This window comes from Cucurbita moschata, unplaced genomic scaffold, assembly GCF_002738365.1.
Source record: "Cucurbita moschata cultivar Rifu unplaced genomic scaffold, Cmos_1.0 Cmo_Scf00070, whole genome shotgun sequence".
Lineage (NCBI taxonomy): Eukaryota > Viridiplantae > Streptophyta > Magnoliopsida > Cucurbitales > Cucurbitaceae > Cucurbita > Cucurbita moschata.
Window position 1 is genome coordinate 191,937 of NW_019268586.1, and position 13,434 is coordinate 205,370.

Consider the following 13,434-nt stretch of genomic DNA (forward strand, 5'->3'; position numbering starts at 1 on the left):
AAAAAAAAAAAAAAAAAAAAAAAAAGTCATAGATGAAGCCAAAAACAAGAATGCTAGGCTAACATCTAATCAACCTAATTAATGGGCTTCTTTTGATTGTTTTTTAGCTCAAAAAACAACACATTTGAGATCCCACCCTCTACTTTCATATAATACTTCATTTGGATTTATTATTATTTTTTTTTATTTTTTCAAAAACATCATTTAATTTCTTAGCAATTAAGTTGGTGACTTTACTTTTAGGTATATATATATATATATATGCCTAACCCTCTTCATTTCCCGATCAATTCCCTTTTAAAATAATAAACGGTCAAGATCTTCCCATCAACCATCGTTTAATGACTTTTATATGACATGTAGGACCAACACCTATCGAAATTTAGTTTGGACCCCTTTACAAAGTTACCATAGAAAATGACCTTTTAAGTAAATTTACATTTCAGTCCTTAGGACTCCGACACGTTATTTTTACATTTATAAGGGATTTTTTTAGTATTTTACATCAAATTTCCGTTCATTGTAACTAATCAATAAATTCAACCAAACATTATATTTTTAATATTTAATATCTCAAATATTTTATTTTGATATAATCTTTTAAATATATTTTTATATATTCTGGGGGTATTTTTGACCAAAAGAAAATTAGCAAAGACTTCAGAGGGTTGAAAGCTGAAAAGTCCACAGTCAATTGGATATTTAAAACTCTATTTTTTTAAAAAAAAAAACAAATAAATGTATAATTGGAAATAAAATTGTTTTAATTACCAAAACATAAAGAAAACCTGAATAATAATTATTATAATTAATTATTAATTTTTTTTTTAAACAATAAAAGAATTTTTTATAATAGCACAGTCACAAGGGCCTCTCTTTCAACCCACCCCCACCCCCACCCCCTTCTTCCCCCAACCATTTCACCATTCTTTTTCCACACCCATTTATTAGATTCCTTCAATGCTCCTTTCTTCTCCATTGGAATTCGCCGATTCTTAACCCAAAAACCCATTTCAATTTCTTCATTTCTTCTTCATTTTTTGCACTTTTGGGCATACAAATCTTCTGGGTTTTTCTGTTTTTGCTTCCTTTCTCCGAATTTCCCCTTCTGGGTTTGTTGTACAGATGCCTGTTTTTGTAATCCACGACTGTTTTCTTACAGTTTTTTAACAAAACAATCATGTTTCATATTTTTCTTCTTTTTTTTGTTGGGTGTGTATGAATAAGTTATTTAAGTCAAAGTTTCTTCCAATTTTCTTTCACTCTTGAACCATATATTTAAATAAATAGGGAAAAACAGAGTGATATGGGGAAGAATGGACCTTGCTGTCACTGTGGAGTTATAAGTGAGTTCTTGTTCCTTCATTTTGTGTGTTTGTTTTACTTTCTTGTTTGGTTTCTCTGTAATTTTTGTAAATGAGTGTTGATTTTTCAGCTTGGTTTTGTAAAACATTTGTTCTGACAATGCTCTTGTTTGCTTGATGCTGTAAATTCTTCATTGGGTTTGTGAATTAGGAGAGGATTTTATGAAAGAAAGACTGAATTATAGTGTTTGAATGTTTCACTTCTCTTTTTTGAGCTGAGTTCTTTTAGGAGTGAATGCTTTTGTTGAGGATTGTTAGGAGGGAGTCCCATGTTGGCTAGTTTAGGAATGATCATGAGTTTATGTTGTGAGTCTCGAAGGTGTCGTGCTTTGTTCGAGGGCTCTAGAGAAGGAGTCGAGCCTCGATTAAGGGGAGGCTATTCGAGGGTTCTATAAGCCTCAAGGGAGGCTCTATCTTGTACTTTGTTCGAGGAGAGGATTGTTGAGGATTGTTGGGAGGGAGTCATGGGTTTATAAGTAAGGAATACACCTCCATTGATACGAGGCCTTTTCGGGAAACCAAAAGTAAAGCCATGGGAGTTTATGCTCAAAGTGGACAATATCATACCATTGCCGAGGGTTGGGATTCCTAACAGCTTTCATTCCCTGAGCTTAACCTTTATATTGAGTTGTGTGCTTTCTGAATTTGCATCATCATTTCTCATGAGTTGTAATTGACCTTGATGTTGAGTTTAATCACCATTTACACCCTGAGTGATTCAACATTTAGGTTCTGAACTCCACTGACATAGCAAAAGGTTCATTGGTTTTGTGCTGGTTTCTTTGTTAGTTCTTTTAGTAGTATTAGTAGAGCTCTAGGATTACGGTTTCACTGAAATCAGGTAAACTATGCTAGCCAATATTTATGGTTCTCAAGCGACCCGGGCGCGTCGATGGAGAAGATTCTATATTTTTGTTTCCCATAAGAAGAAGTGTTATTCATCACATTGATCACTACTATGGCTTACCTCATGTCATATTGGTCTTCAGTAATTTGCCTGCAACGTCCCTATGTAACGTGAGCTCGGGTAGTTAGATATCGACTTTTTGTAAGTTGGGCAACATGTTATACCATCTCCATGCATTATTCTACCAGAAACTTATTGAGTTCTTATAAAACAATGGATAAAAGTTGGAACAACTCTTGTTCTTTGCTTTGTTGTATTGAAAATTCTACAGTTTCAGTGATTGTTAGTTTAAGAATCTTTACTTCTGAGTATCTAATGCCCAAATGCTGGGACAGGCACTCCTCTTTGGCGTAATGGACCTCCCGACAAACCGGTGTTATGCAATGCGTGTGGATCCCGATGGAGGACAAAAGGAACACTCACAAACTATACCCCGTTGCATGCTCGGACTGTTCCTGATGAATATGAAGATCACAGGGCTTCCAGGGTGAAGAGCATTTCAATAAATAAAAACAAAGAAGTAAAACTGCTGAAACGAAAGCTACAACAAGCCGATGGATCGATTGGGTGGACGCTTCCCGATCAAGGTCAGGATTACCATAGAGTAGTGGATGAAGACACAAGCAATAGGTCGAGTTCTGGATCGGCCATATCTAATCCTGAGAGTTGTGCCCATTTCAGCAGTGCAGATGCAAGTGATTTGACAGGTTAAACACTGAAAACAATTCTTGATGATTGATAGAACGAACGTCTTCGAAACCTTCCGCTCGAATCTTATGTTTAATATTTGATTATTATAGCTCAATTGGTTTTGTTCTATTATTCATCTTAGTGAATGAGCTATGCAATGCTGACTGTAATTATCTTCCATTTGGCAATCTTAAGGTCCAGCTCAGTCAGTAGTGTGGGAGACGACAGTGCCTTCGAGGAAGAGGACGTGTGTGACTCGTCCAAAGCAATCCCCGGTCGAAAAACTGACTAAAGATCTATGTAGTATTTTACGAGAGCAGAGATCCTCCTATTTCTCCGAAGCTTCCGAGGATGATCTGCTTTTCGAGAGCGAAAAACCTATGGTCTCTGTTGAGATAGGCCATGGAAGCATTCTCATTAGGCATCCAAGCTCGATAGCTCGAGACGAGGAATCTGAAGCTAGCTCAGTTTCAGTTGATAACAAGCAATACTTGATAAATGATATCTATTCCCCTCATTCTGCAACTGTTCTTGTATGTAGTGAACAACAAGAACAATTTAAAAGGTAGCTCCAATCTACTTCACAAAATTGAAAACAAAGGGAAATGCATAACACAATTATATGAACAATCACTATTCTTTTTCTCTTCAAATTTCAGGGATGAGTCTCGTCACGAATGCTTACAAGTTCTTGGAAACCACGACTCGCCCTTATGTGATGTAGATATAAATGTAAGTTGCATCTTTTAGTTCGCTGGATCCATTCCTGGTTTTGTGAATTCTGATAAATATTTATGTATCTTAGTGCAAATGTGCTTTGTTTCTATGTCTAGGACGTCGTAAACTTCGGAGAGTTTGCGAGACGGTTAACAAATGAAGAACAACAGCAACTAATGAAGTACCTACCACAGGTTGATATCGCTGAATTTCCCCAGACGTAAGAATCTTTTTCGTTCGTGTTTATCGATTCTTTTCTGTTCCTCCCTACCTAACGCCAGATAGGGAAAGGAAAATAGTTAGCTCAAGAGGGCAACATTATGCACACGGTGCCCATTGTTCTATTTGGGCTTCCTCTCAAGGCTTTTAAAACGTGTCTGCTAGGGAGAGGTTTCTACACCCTTATAAGAAATGCTTCGTTCCCCTTTCCAATCGATGTGAGATCTCAAAATCCATTCGCTGAAGGACCCAATGTCCTCGTTGCCACATCGCCCGGTGTCTGGCTCTGATGTTATTTGTAACAGCCCAAGCCTACCGCTAGCAGATATTGTCTTTCTTGGGCTTCTCCTCAAGGTTTTTAAAACGTGTCTGTTAGGGAGAGGTTTCCACACCCTTATAAGTAATGCTTTGTTCCCCTCTCCAACCGATGTGGGATCTCACAATCCACCCCCTTGAGGGCCCAACGTCCTCGCTGGCACACCGCCCGGTGTCTGGCTCTGATACCATTTGTAATAGCCCAAGCTTACCACTAGCAGATATTGTCTTCTTTGTTCTTCCCTTCAAGGTTTTTAAAACGCGTCTACTAAGGAGAGATTTCCACACCCTTATAAGGAATACTTCATTCTCCCCTCCAACCGACGTGGGATCTCACAATCCACCCCCTTTGAGGGCCCAGCGTCCTCGCTGACACACTGCCCGGTGTCTGGCTCTGATACAATTTGTAACAGCCCAAACCCACCGTTAACATATATCGTCCTCTTGGGGTTTCCCCTCAAGGTTTGTAAAATGCGTATGCTAGGGAGAGGTTTCCACATCCTTATAAGGAATGCTTCATTTCCCTCTTCAACCGACGTGGGATCTCACATATATAATTCGAGTATAATAAAGTACACTATTAGTTTACTCACACTAGATAGTCCAAGAAAATCACACGTCAGAGATTCTTGTTGTTTTATTTGCAGTCTCAAGAGTATGTTTGATAGCCCCTATTTCAAGGAGAATTTAATGTCCTTCCAACAACTGCTTAGCGAGGGCGTTTTCGATGCCTCCTTCCTTGGAACGAAGATCGAAGACTGCAAGACTCTGAGAAGGCTCGTATTATCTAATTCATCAAAATCCAAATGGGTCGAGCTCTATCAACAACTGAAGGTGAGGTCGATTTTACAGTGATTAGATTTTTTCGATGGGAACGATAGGAAGAAAACTTCTAAGATGCATTTTAATCGAGTATTGTGAACGTGCAGAAATGTGAAAATGGTAGCAAAGAACCTTTTTTTTCCCGTGCCAACACGTCGGTGTCGAGTAACTACATGAATGTTGATGAGAGCTACAATCAAACTATTCCAGGTAAGAGAGCAAATTGTCTGCTGGATCTAATTAAAATGCTTATTCTTCTCAGTTTGCAGGATGATATACTTGTATCTTCCTAACTTTAACTTTAAATGGCATGTAGTACGAACTTCGACGCACCATCTTAGCAATAGCTAATCTGCATAGTTAAACTAAGATGCACGTGTTTTGTCTGAATGTCCTTTAGTATAAGGGGAGGTGCCTTATTGATGACTAGTATGCATAGTAAAACTAAGATGCACGTGTGTTGTCTGTATTTCCTTTAGTTTAAGGAGAGGTGCCTTGTCGAAGGGTAGTCTGCAGAGTAAAACTAAGATGCACGTGTTTTGTCTGTATTTCCTTTAGTTTAAGGAGAGGTGCCTTATCGAAGGGTAGTCTGCAGAGTAAAACTAAGATGCACGTGTTTTGTCTGTATTTCCTGTTGTTTAAGGAGAGGTGCCTTATCGAAGGGTAGTCTGCATAGTAAAACTAAGATGCACGTGTTTTTTTCTGTATTTCCTTTAGTTTAAGGAGAGGTGCCTTATCGAAGGGTAGTCTGCATAGTAAAACTAAGATGCACGTGTTTTTTCTGTATTTCCTTTAGTTTAAGGAGAGGTGCCTTATCGAAGGGTAGTCTGCATAGTAAAACTAAGATGCACGTGTTTTTTTCTGTATTTCCTTTAGTTTAAGGAGAGGTGCCTTATCGAAGGGTAGTCTGCATAGTAAAACTAAGATGCACGTGTTTTTTTCTGTATTTCCTTTAGTTTAAGGAGAGGTGCCTTATCGAAGGGTAGTCTGCATAGTAAAACTAAGATGCACGTGTTTTGTCTGTATTTCCTTTAGTTTAAGGAGAGGTGCCTTATCGAAGGGTAGTCTGCATAGTAAAACTAAGATGCACGTGTTTTGTCTGTATTTCCTTTAGTTTAAGGAGAGGTGCCTTATCGAAGGGTAGTCTGCATAGTAAAACTAAGATGCACGTGTTTTGTCCGTATTTCCTTTAGTTTAAGGAGAGGTGCCTTACGAAGGGTAGTCTGCATAGTAAAACAAAGATGCGGAAGTGTTGTGTCCAAAATTCCTTTAGTTTAAGGACAGGTACCCCACCAGTAGTAGGGTGGATCATTTACACTTGTGGATTTCTTTCTTTAAGAATGAGCACGAAACGATGATTTTACCGATACAAACTCGCATTATGATCTGCTGCAGACTTTATTACATGAATACTATCGTGTTTAAATTTTTGTTCGGTCGATTTCAACCATACTCAGTAAATATTTGCCATCATCAGAGGTAATGACTATCATGAAGAGTCCCAAAAGATTGGTGATGAAGGAAAATAAGGATCCTGGAGAGAATGATGGGTCTTGCTTCAGTCCTAGAAGCTTATTTGCCTTGCCATCTGATGGAAGCTACGACATGTTCGACTGCTTGCATTTTGTTGAAGAACGTTCGGATCACGGTCTATTGTTAGAGGTACGGTCGAATAGTTCGTTCCCACAAGCCGAGCTCCTTCACCCGACCTCTCATTCTGGTGGTAGGCAGGCCAGCACATGTAGTAGTTCAGTTCACCCACATCTTGTTCATCACTAACAACTGTATTTTCTGTTCATAACATGCGTGCTTAATAACTATGGCTCGGACTCGCATGCTTGGCTAGTCGGTAAACGAGGTCGAATATCAGTTTTCTTTTCACTTCACCCCTTGGATGAAGTTCGAATGATGGAAACATCAATTTGGGTGGAAAATTTTGTATAGGGTTAACACTAGATTTGTAAGATATATACTTGAATTTTATGTATCGAAGAATTGATAGTTCCTAGATCTTTGTATGGTAGGTGTCGAGTCCATCTTTCTTAATATTTCCTTTATCGGTCATATCATCACTAAACGTGACTGTATCGTTACTTTCCCTCGTGACTGTATTGACAAGTTTTCAAAAAGCATAGTAGTAACCACATCACCACGAAACATAGAGATCATATTATTGCTCTTCCTCATGTTCATATCGACAAGTTTACACTAATCTCTTTCATGATCATACATATGCTCGAGGTCTCACTGATAAGAACATCATTAGGACCACATATTTCATACAACGTTATCTCTTACACTGATACCAACATTCGAATTTTCATAAAAACGTTCACATCAGTAATATGAATAACATATACTATGATATGCATAATACAACACATAGGTATGTTTAATTAAAGGGTTAATAGAGGTGAATGTTAGTATCATAAGCAATTCCTGCCTTCCAATAGCTTGGGAGAGCATTGGTTACCATCACCCACCTTCCATATCCCACACTTCCACTCACTTGAAACCTCAATTTTATGTCTCCTTTAGGTGGGTTTGCCATGTCCCAAACAGCTCCATGGGATCTCCTCATCCCTTTCCATTCATTGCAATCCTCCTACATCAAACCATATCACAAACCCTAGTTAGAGAAACGACCCATAACAAGTCAGCTATTTGCAGAAGCCCTGCAGAAGCCCTTGAGACAGAGACGGGAAAACCTTTCTGTTCCCACCTCTACGAGATTCTCCATTTACTTTTGTAAGGGTTAGTCCAGAGGTAGGATATCCACGTAAATAAGATGTCCTTCACTCAATTTGGAGAAATCTCTCCCTACTCCCTCTCTTAATGTCCATTGTGTTTGAGATGGGATCTTATGGATCTCCACAAGTTAAATTGTAACAGCCCAAGCCCACCGTTAGTAAATATTGTTCTTTTGGGCTTTTCCTTTCGAGCTTTCCCTCAAGATTTTTAAAACGTGTCTATTAGGGAAAGATTTCCACACCCTTGTAAACAATGTTTCGTTCTCCTCCCCAATCAAATGAGATCTCACATAAATGGATATCTCTACTACCAGCAATAATCCTTAACCAAAAGTTTGTTGCATTACGAAAGAAGTATATGTTCTAACATGAGTAAATTATATATATACTAAAACAATCGCGAGATATTTAGAGTTTAGTAAAACGAATAAACGAACCTGCCACAATTCAACGACGGTGATATCGTTTTGGCCACCGACATAAATGATGATGATCGCCAAGTAGTCCGGGTACCTACTATGCTCATGAACCTTGAACTTGACCGTGTTGTAATTAGGGTATTGGCACGAAACCCTTCTGAATTGTACATCAACCACACCATAAGAGAACAATTCAAAGGCTGTGTTTGGATGAGCTAATTTTGCAAAGGCTCGTGGGCTCATGATAAAGTCAGTGTAATCCCCTTCACCATGGTCAGTCACCACTACATAGGCTCCACTATCACTGCAATATGTTGGATTAGTGCACCTAACCTGAACCACCATTAACATCAAATTACATCTTAAATTAAACTTATGCTAATAGTTTATTAGAAAGTAAGCTAACATAATAATGAATGATACCTGGTAGCATGCACCACAACCAGAACCATTCCTATAGAGATAAGAAACTGCAGCAACATTGCCATCATTCACAGTCCTTCCAAAGTCACCAAATCCACAAGCCCCAGCTGAAAGAATGTTTAGTACCTTAATCATACCTCATTCATGTTTTAAAAAATTGCACGTTAGCGTTCTAAAATCATTCATGTAACGGCTCAGGTCCACGGCTCAAGATTTTTAAAATGCTTCTGCTAAGGAAAGGTTTTCACAACCTTATAAAGGGTGTTTCGTTCTCCTCCCCAACCGATGTGGGATCTTATAACTCATTTTCGTTTATGGAATTAAGTAGAGAATTCAAATCATTCATTAAAAAGATGTGAAAACTACGGAGAATTGTGAGAAAACGTGCACAAATTTTAAAATAGAAACCGAAAAAGGTAGAATTGAAAGGGGCATACATGGTGTCCCATAGCAATCAGGGCTGCCATAATAAGTGGCTCTAGAGTATACAAAGTTGTCTTGAGAGGAGCATGGCATAGGCAAGAGCACGAGCAATAGGCAGCCAAAAATGGGACATTTAACTGAGATCTCCATTAATTATAGGCCTCAAAAGCAAAGCGTTTGTGAAAATCCTCAAAGAAAATGGTTTAGGAGTCGAAAGAATTTAGGAAAAGATGAGATTGTTGGGAACATTTGGTTTGAGAGAGCCTTTATTTATAAGTGTGAGATTTTGAGGCCAACTTTTTTTTTCTTTTTTTTAGAGAAAAGGGAAGGAACTTGCTCAACCCATTTCAGGGTGTTGTACCACAAGTATCGCAACAAAAAAAAGTTACGATATCCCATTGTTGTAGTGAAAGCGGAAGTAAAATCGATTGCACTCACATGCCCACAAAAAGAAATTGAACAAATAAACACAAAGATTTACATTGGTTTGGAGAGAAGAAACTTTCCTATATACACGGTGTGGGGTAGCCAATTACTATAACTAAAGTATTTACAAGTGTATCTCTTGACTATTCTTCCAATTAATTTTTGGCAAAATAAACTTGTGGAGTCCAAATCAATGGCTTTATTAGGTTAAAATTATAATTAGTAAGTGTAACAGTTCAGAGAAGTGGCTAGCCGATATTATCCTCTTTTGATTTTCTCTTTCAGGCTTACTCTCAAGGTTTTTAAAACGCGTATGCTAGAGAGAGGTTTCCACACCTTTATAAAAGGTGTTTCGTTATCCTCTCCAACCGGCGTAGGATGTTACTGTAATGTAAGTCATTAGGTGTTTGGTTGTTTTTTTATCAAATACTTCAAAGAGTAAATACCATTGATTAGTTGAATAGTATACAAACATATTTAAAGAGATAATTAACACATAAAAGAAACTTCATTGTAGATTCTATAAAATGGGGTTAGGTGAGCTTTTTTTAATCCTGCCGTCCTCAAGTGACTCTCCAACGCACTAACCTAAAAAATGATAAACTTTCATTGAAAAACATGTAATCATCGCATCCATTTGTGTGTATAGAATTATATATCAATATTATAGGCTTGTTTAAATCAAAACAAACACTGCAACCATGGTGGAAATTCATAACTCGGTTTAATATATCAATATTAATCGAACGGACCGATGTAAAAGTTATCTTATTTATAATCCAATAAATTACAAGGATATGAAAAAAGTAATAAACGAAAATAACAATAAATGGAAAGATATTTGCCTTATAATCAAATATCAAATATGGTAAACTATAATTTATTACTAAATATCCTCAACAACTTTATATCCCAAGAAAAAAAGGAGGGTATACGAATGAATCGTAACCACATTTGAATAAAAGTGACTAAGAAAAACTTAAAAAATGGTTATAACTATTTTGTAACTGATTATCTATATCAATAAGGTGCACTTTCTTTCTCAGTGGGTTAATTATAAAAATTTTAGAGTTAAACGTGCTTTATTTAGAACAATTCTATATTGAGTGACCTTGTAGCATGCATGTCAGTATTGTTAAGATATACCTTCTTACTATGACAATCTTTTCAAAGCTATGAACATATAGAGATATACCTTCTTATTATGACAATCTTTTCAAAGCTATGAACATATAGAGATATACCTTCTTACTATGACAATCTTTTCAAAGCTATGAACATATAGAGATATACCTTCTTACTATGACAATATACCTTCTTACTATGACAATCTTTTCAAAGCTAGGAACATATAGAGATTTACCTACATTATTTGATCATTTCAAATTGATTACAAAATTATTTCATATAAAACCACCCAATTAGGTTGTTAATGAGAAATTTATAGACCTTAAATGAAAACGAATTTTTTTAAACATAAACGAGCACGTACGTTGTTAAACGAATTTTATTAAATTATAAACTTAGTCCTTACACTTTTAGAGTTGTGTCGAATATATCCCATAACTTTATAAACATGTCTTATAAATTTTTAATTTTGTGTTTAATAAATCATTGACCAAACATCTTTTTTAATTTTCGAATACGTGGATACAAAATTCAAAATCTAATATCTTATTAGATACCCAATTTAATTTGATAAATTCATTGATGTTACAAAATGGTACCAACACAAAATTGATAATGTAAAAACTTATTTAACATATTTAGAATATTAATTAAGGGACAAAAATAAAAGTTTAAATTAAAACTAAATAAAGACTAAATTTCAAGGATATCATTTAAATTTATAAAGTAATTAACCTAAGATAACATCTAGAAGCAAAGTGAATTAGTTAAACTTTAGGTTAAAAGAGAAATGAAGAACAATCATAAATGATAATCATAAATGATAGTCACTATACATAGATGGATGAATAGGGGGAACTTGACAAAGACACATCGACTTCCATAAATGGCTCACTCTCTTTACCACTACGAGAAAAATAAAATGGGTAGGGTTTTACAAGTGTAGGGTTCATAATTGGCTAGGGTTTCTTTGTATCCTTCTTGAACACTTGTAAAGAAGGCCTATCTAGTTGGTGATAAGCCAAAAGAATTGCATACCCACCAACCAACAAACAATGCCTCTTCATATTAGTTAATGACCTTCACAATGAGGATATTGATACTTATTTATTTTGCCCTTCATGTAGTGTATTGGGTTGGAAGCAACTAGATTACTTTGAACCATTATTCAAAAGCAAAAAGGACACCAAACCCAAATGGGGAAAAGGGATAACTGGTATTAGTTTAAGAAAAAAAAATGGGGAAGGATACATGGCCGTTTTGAGTTCTGATCTGCTTGTGTTACTCAAGTAAAAAGAGGAGTACATGAATGAACTGAGACTATATCCGAATGAGAACAATCCTAAGAATTGAATGACTAAGAAGATTGAAAATTATATATATATATATATATATCAACCAAGTGCACCTTCTTTTTCCGTGTTTTAATTTTGAGAACTTTAACCTTACGTGCTTTTTCAGTGGTTTAATCATAGAAACTTCAAAGTTAAGTGTGGTTTGCTTGAAATAATTTTAGGATGAGTAACCTCTTAAAGATCTTCCAAGAAAGCATGTCACATGTGAATGCTAATGCCATTCGATGTCGAATTTAAATTCCAAATCTTGATCCGAATTTTGGGCATGAATCGTTCTACCAAACGACGTCTTACAAATCAAAATATTGCCCTTATTTATATACTTGTGAATCTTTTGGCTCATATGATACTACATACACATTTCTTATAAATACTAAATTAACTAAAATTACCCGTAAATCAATACCTAGGATGAAAAGAAAAAAAAGATCACGGAGGCTTTATGTAGAAAAGGTAAAATTTGATAACATTAATGGATACATAATAAAGAACCGTTGACAACCAACAATTATTTATATTAATTAAAGTACTGTGGCCTGAATTAAAACGTTAGACGTTGAAATCTCTAATATCTAAAATGAATTAAAACTAAAAAATACAAATTAATCTCACTAAAATAAAATTAAAACATATAGTTATTTTGTGATTTGGAAAGTAAATTAAGTTATATCAAAATTGGAATTAATCTTGAAGATATTTAACACACTTTCAAATAATTTAAAGAGATTGAGATTTGAATGGGAAGAAGATATTTTGCATTAAAAAAGGACATTAAATGCAAAAGGAAGAAAGTGAGATGATGGAAGGAAGTGAGGTTCATAGGCCTTTTACAAGTGTCATATGGATTATTATGAGGAGGAAAAGTGGGGCTTATAGGGTTGATGAGATATGGTGGATCCATCAAAACAACCACCAATAATTACATTCACAAACCTACGACCTCTAATAGATTCTATGTTATTAGAATTAATTAAGATTGAGTTTTGTAAACATTAATGTTAATCCATCGTATCTTATCCATAGTTGTTTTTTTGGATGATTGGTATAGAATAAGCTACTAAATAATAGACTATTTGGGGTACATATTTGCTAAGGGTTCAAAAAAAGCAATTATTCATATATATTAATAAACTCGTTCTACAAAAATGAAAGACAAAAGACAAAAGACAAAAGACAAAGACGAACAGTAAAATAAAATAAAAGATAAAAAAATGGTATAAATAGAAATCGAGCAACACCTTAAGAAAATAGAAACAAAATTCAATAATGAGATGATATTTTTCAAATTTATTACAAATGAGGAAACAAGTTCAGGATTCATTGCAAAATGAAATATAAAAGACTCAAAATACAAACCTGACATTCTAGAACGATCCCTTTTGTGACCAAGGAACTCTAGAATATTCCTCCAACCTTTGATTGACAACTTGTGAACACTTGGAAAAAAAAAAGCGAAAATGATGAATATAAAAATAC

At 35.6% G+C, this 13,434-nt stretch overlaps 2 protein-coding genes across 2 annotated transcripts; one reads left to right on the plus strand and one right to left on the minus strand.

Moving 5' to 3' along the window:
• Nucleotides 1-898: 898 nt before the first annotated feature.
• On the plus strand, nt 899-7,057 carry LOC111438067 (GATA transcription factor 26-like). Its single transcript, XM_023076026.1, has 8 exons — nt 899-1,346; nt 2,607-2,978; nt 3,157-3,526; nt 3,621-3,693; nt 3,795-3,898; nt 4,860-5,046; nt 5,142-5,244; nt 6,512-7,057. Exons 1-8 carry the CDS (start codon nt 1,307-1,309, stop codon nt 6,811-6,813), a joined length of 1,551 nt encoding a protein of 516 aa, XP_022931794.1. The 5' UTR covers nt 899-1,306; the 3' UTR covers nt 6,814-7,057.
• Nucleotides 7,058-7,182: 125 nt separating this feature from the next.
• On the minus strand, nt 7,183-9,275 carry LOC111438068 (expansin-like B1). Its single transcript, XM_023076027.1, has 4 exons — nt 9,064-9,275; nt 8,627-8,733; nt 8,222-8,536; nt 7,183-7,639 (listed from the first exon to the last, which is right to left on the minus strand). Exons 1-4 carry the CDS (start codon nt 9,197-9,199, stop codon nt 7,439-7,441), a joined length of 759 nt encoding a protein of 252 aa, XP_022931795.1. The 5' UTR covers nt 9,200-9,275; the 3' UTR covers nt 7,183-7,438.
• Nucleotides 9,276-13,434: the final 4,159 nt, after the last annotated feature.

Bases quoted from the DNA above. Each gene is read 5' to 3' on its own strand.
- LOC111438067 (XM_023076026.1), top strand. From the start codon at position 1,307: ATGGGGAAGAATGGACCTTGCTGTCACTGTGGAGTTATAA. The intron at 2,979-3,156 runs GTTAAACACTGA...GGCAATCTTAAG, and splicing joins AGATGCAAGTGATTTGACAG to GTCCAGCTCAGTCAGTAGTG. The intron at 5,245-6,511 runs GTAAGAGAGCAA...TGCCATCATCAG, and splicing joins CTACAATCAAACTATTCCAG to AGGTAATGACTATCATGAAG.
- LOC111438068 (XM_023076027.1), bottom strand. From the start codon at position 9,199: ATGGAGATCTCAGTTAAATGTCCCATTTTTGGCTGCCTATTGCTCGTG. The intron at 8,734-9,063 runs GTATGCCCCTTT...ACATTCTTTCAG, and splicing joins TGATTGCTATGGGACACCAT to CTGGGGCTTGTGGATTTGGT. The intron at 8,537-8,626 runs GTATCATTCATT...ATGGTGGTTCAG, and splicing joins GTTGTGGTGCATGCTACCAG to GTTAGGTGCACTAATCCAAC.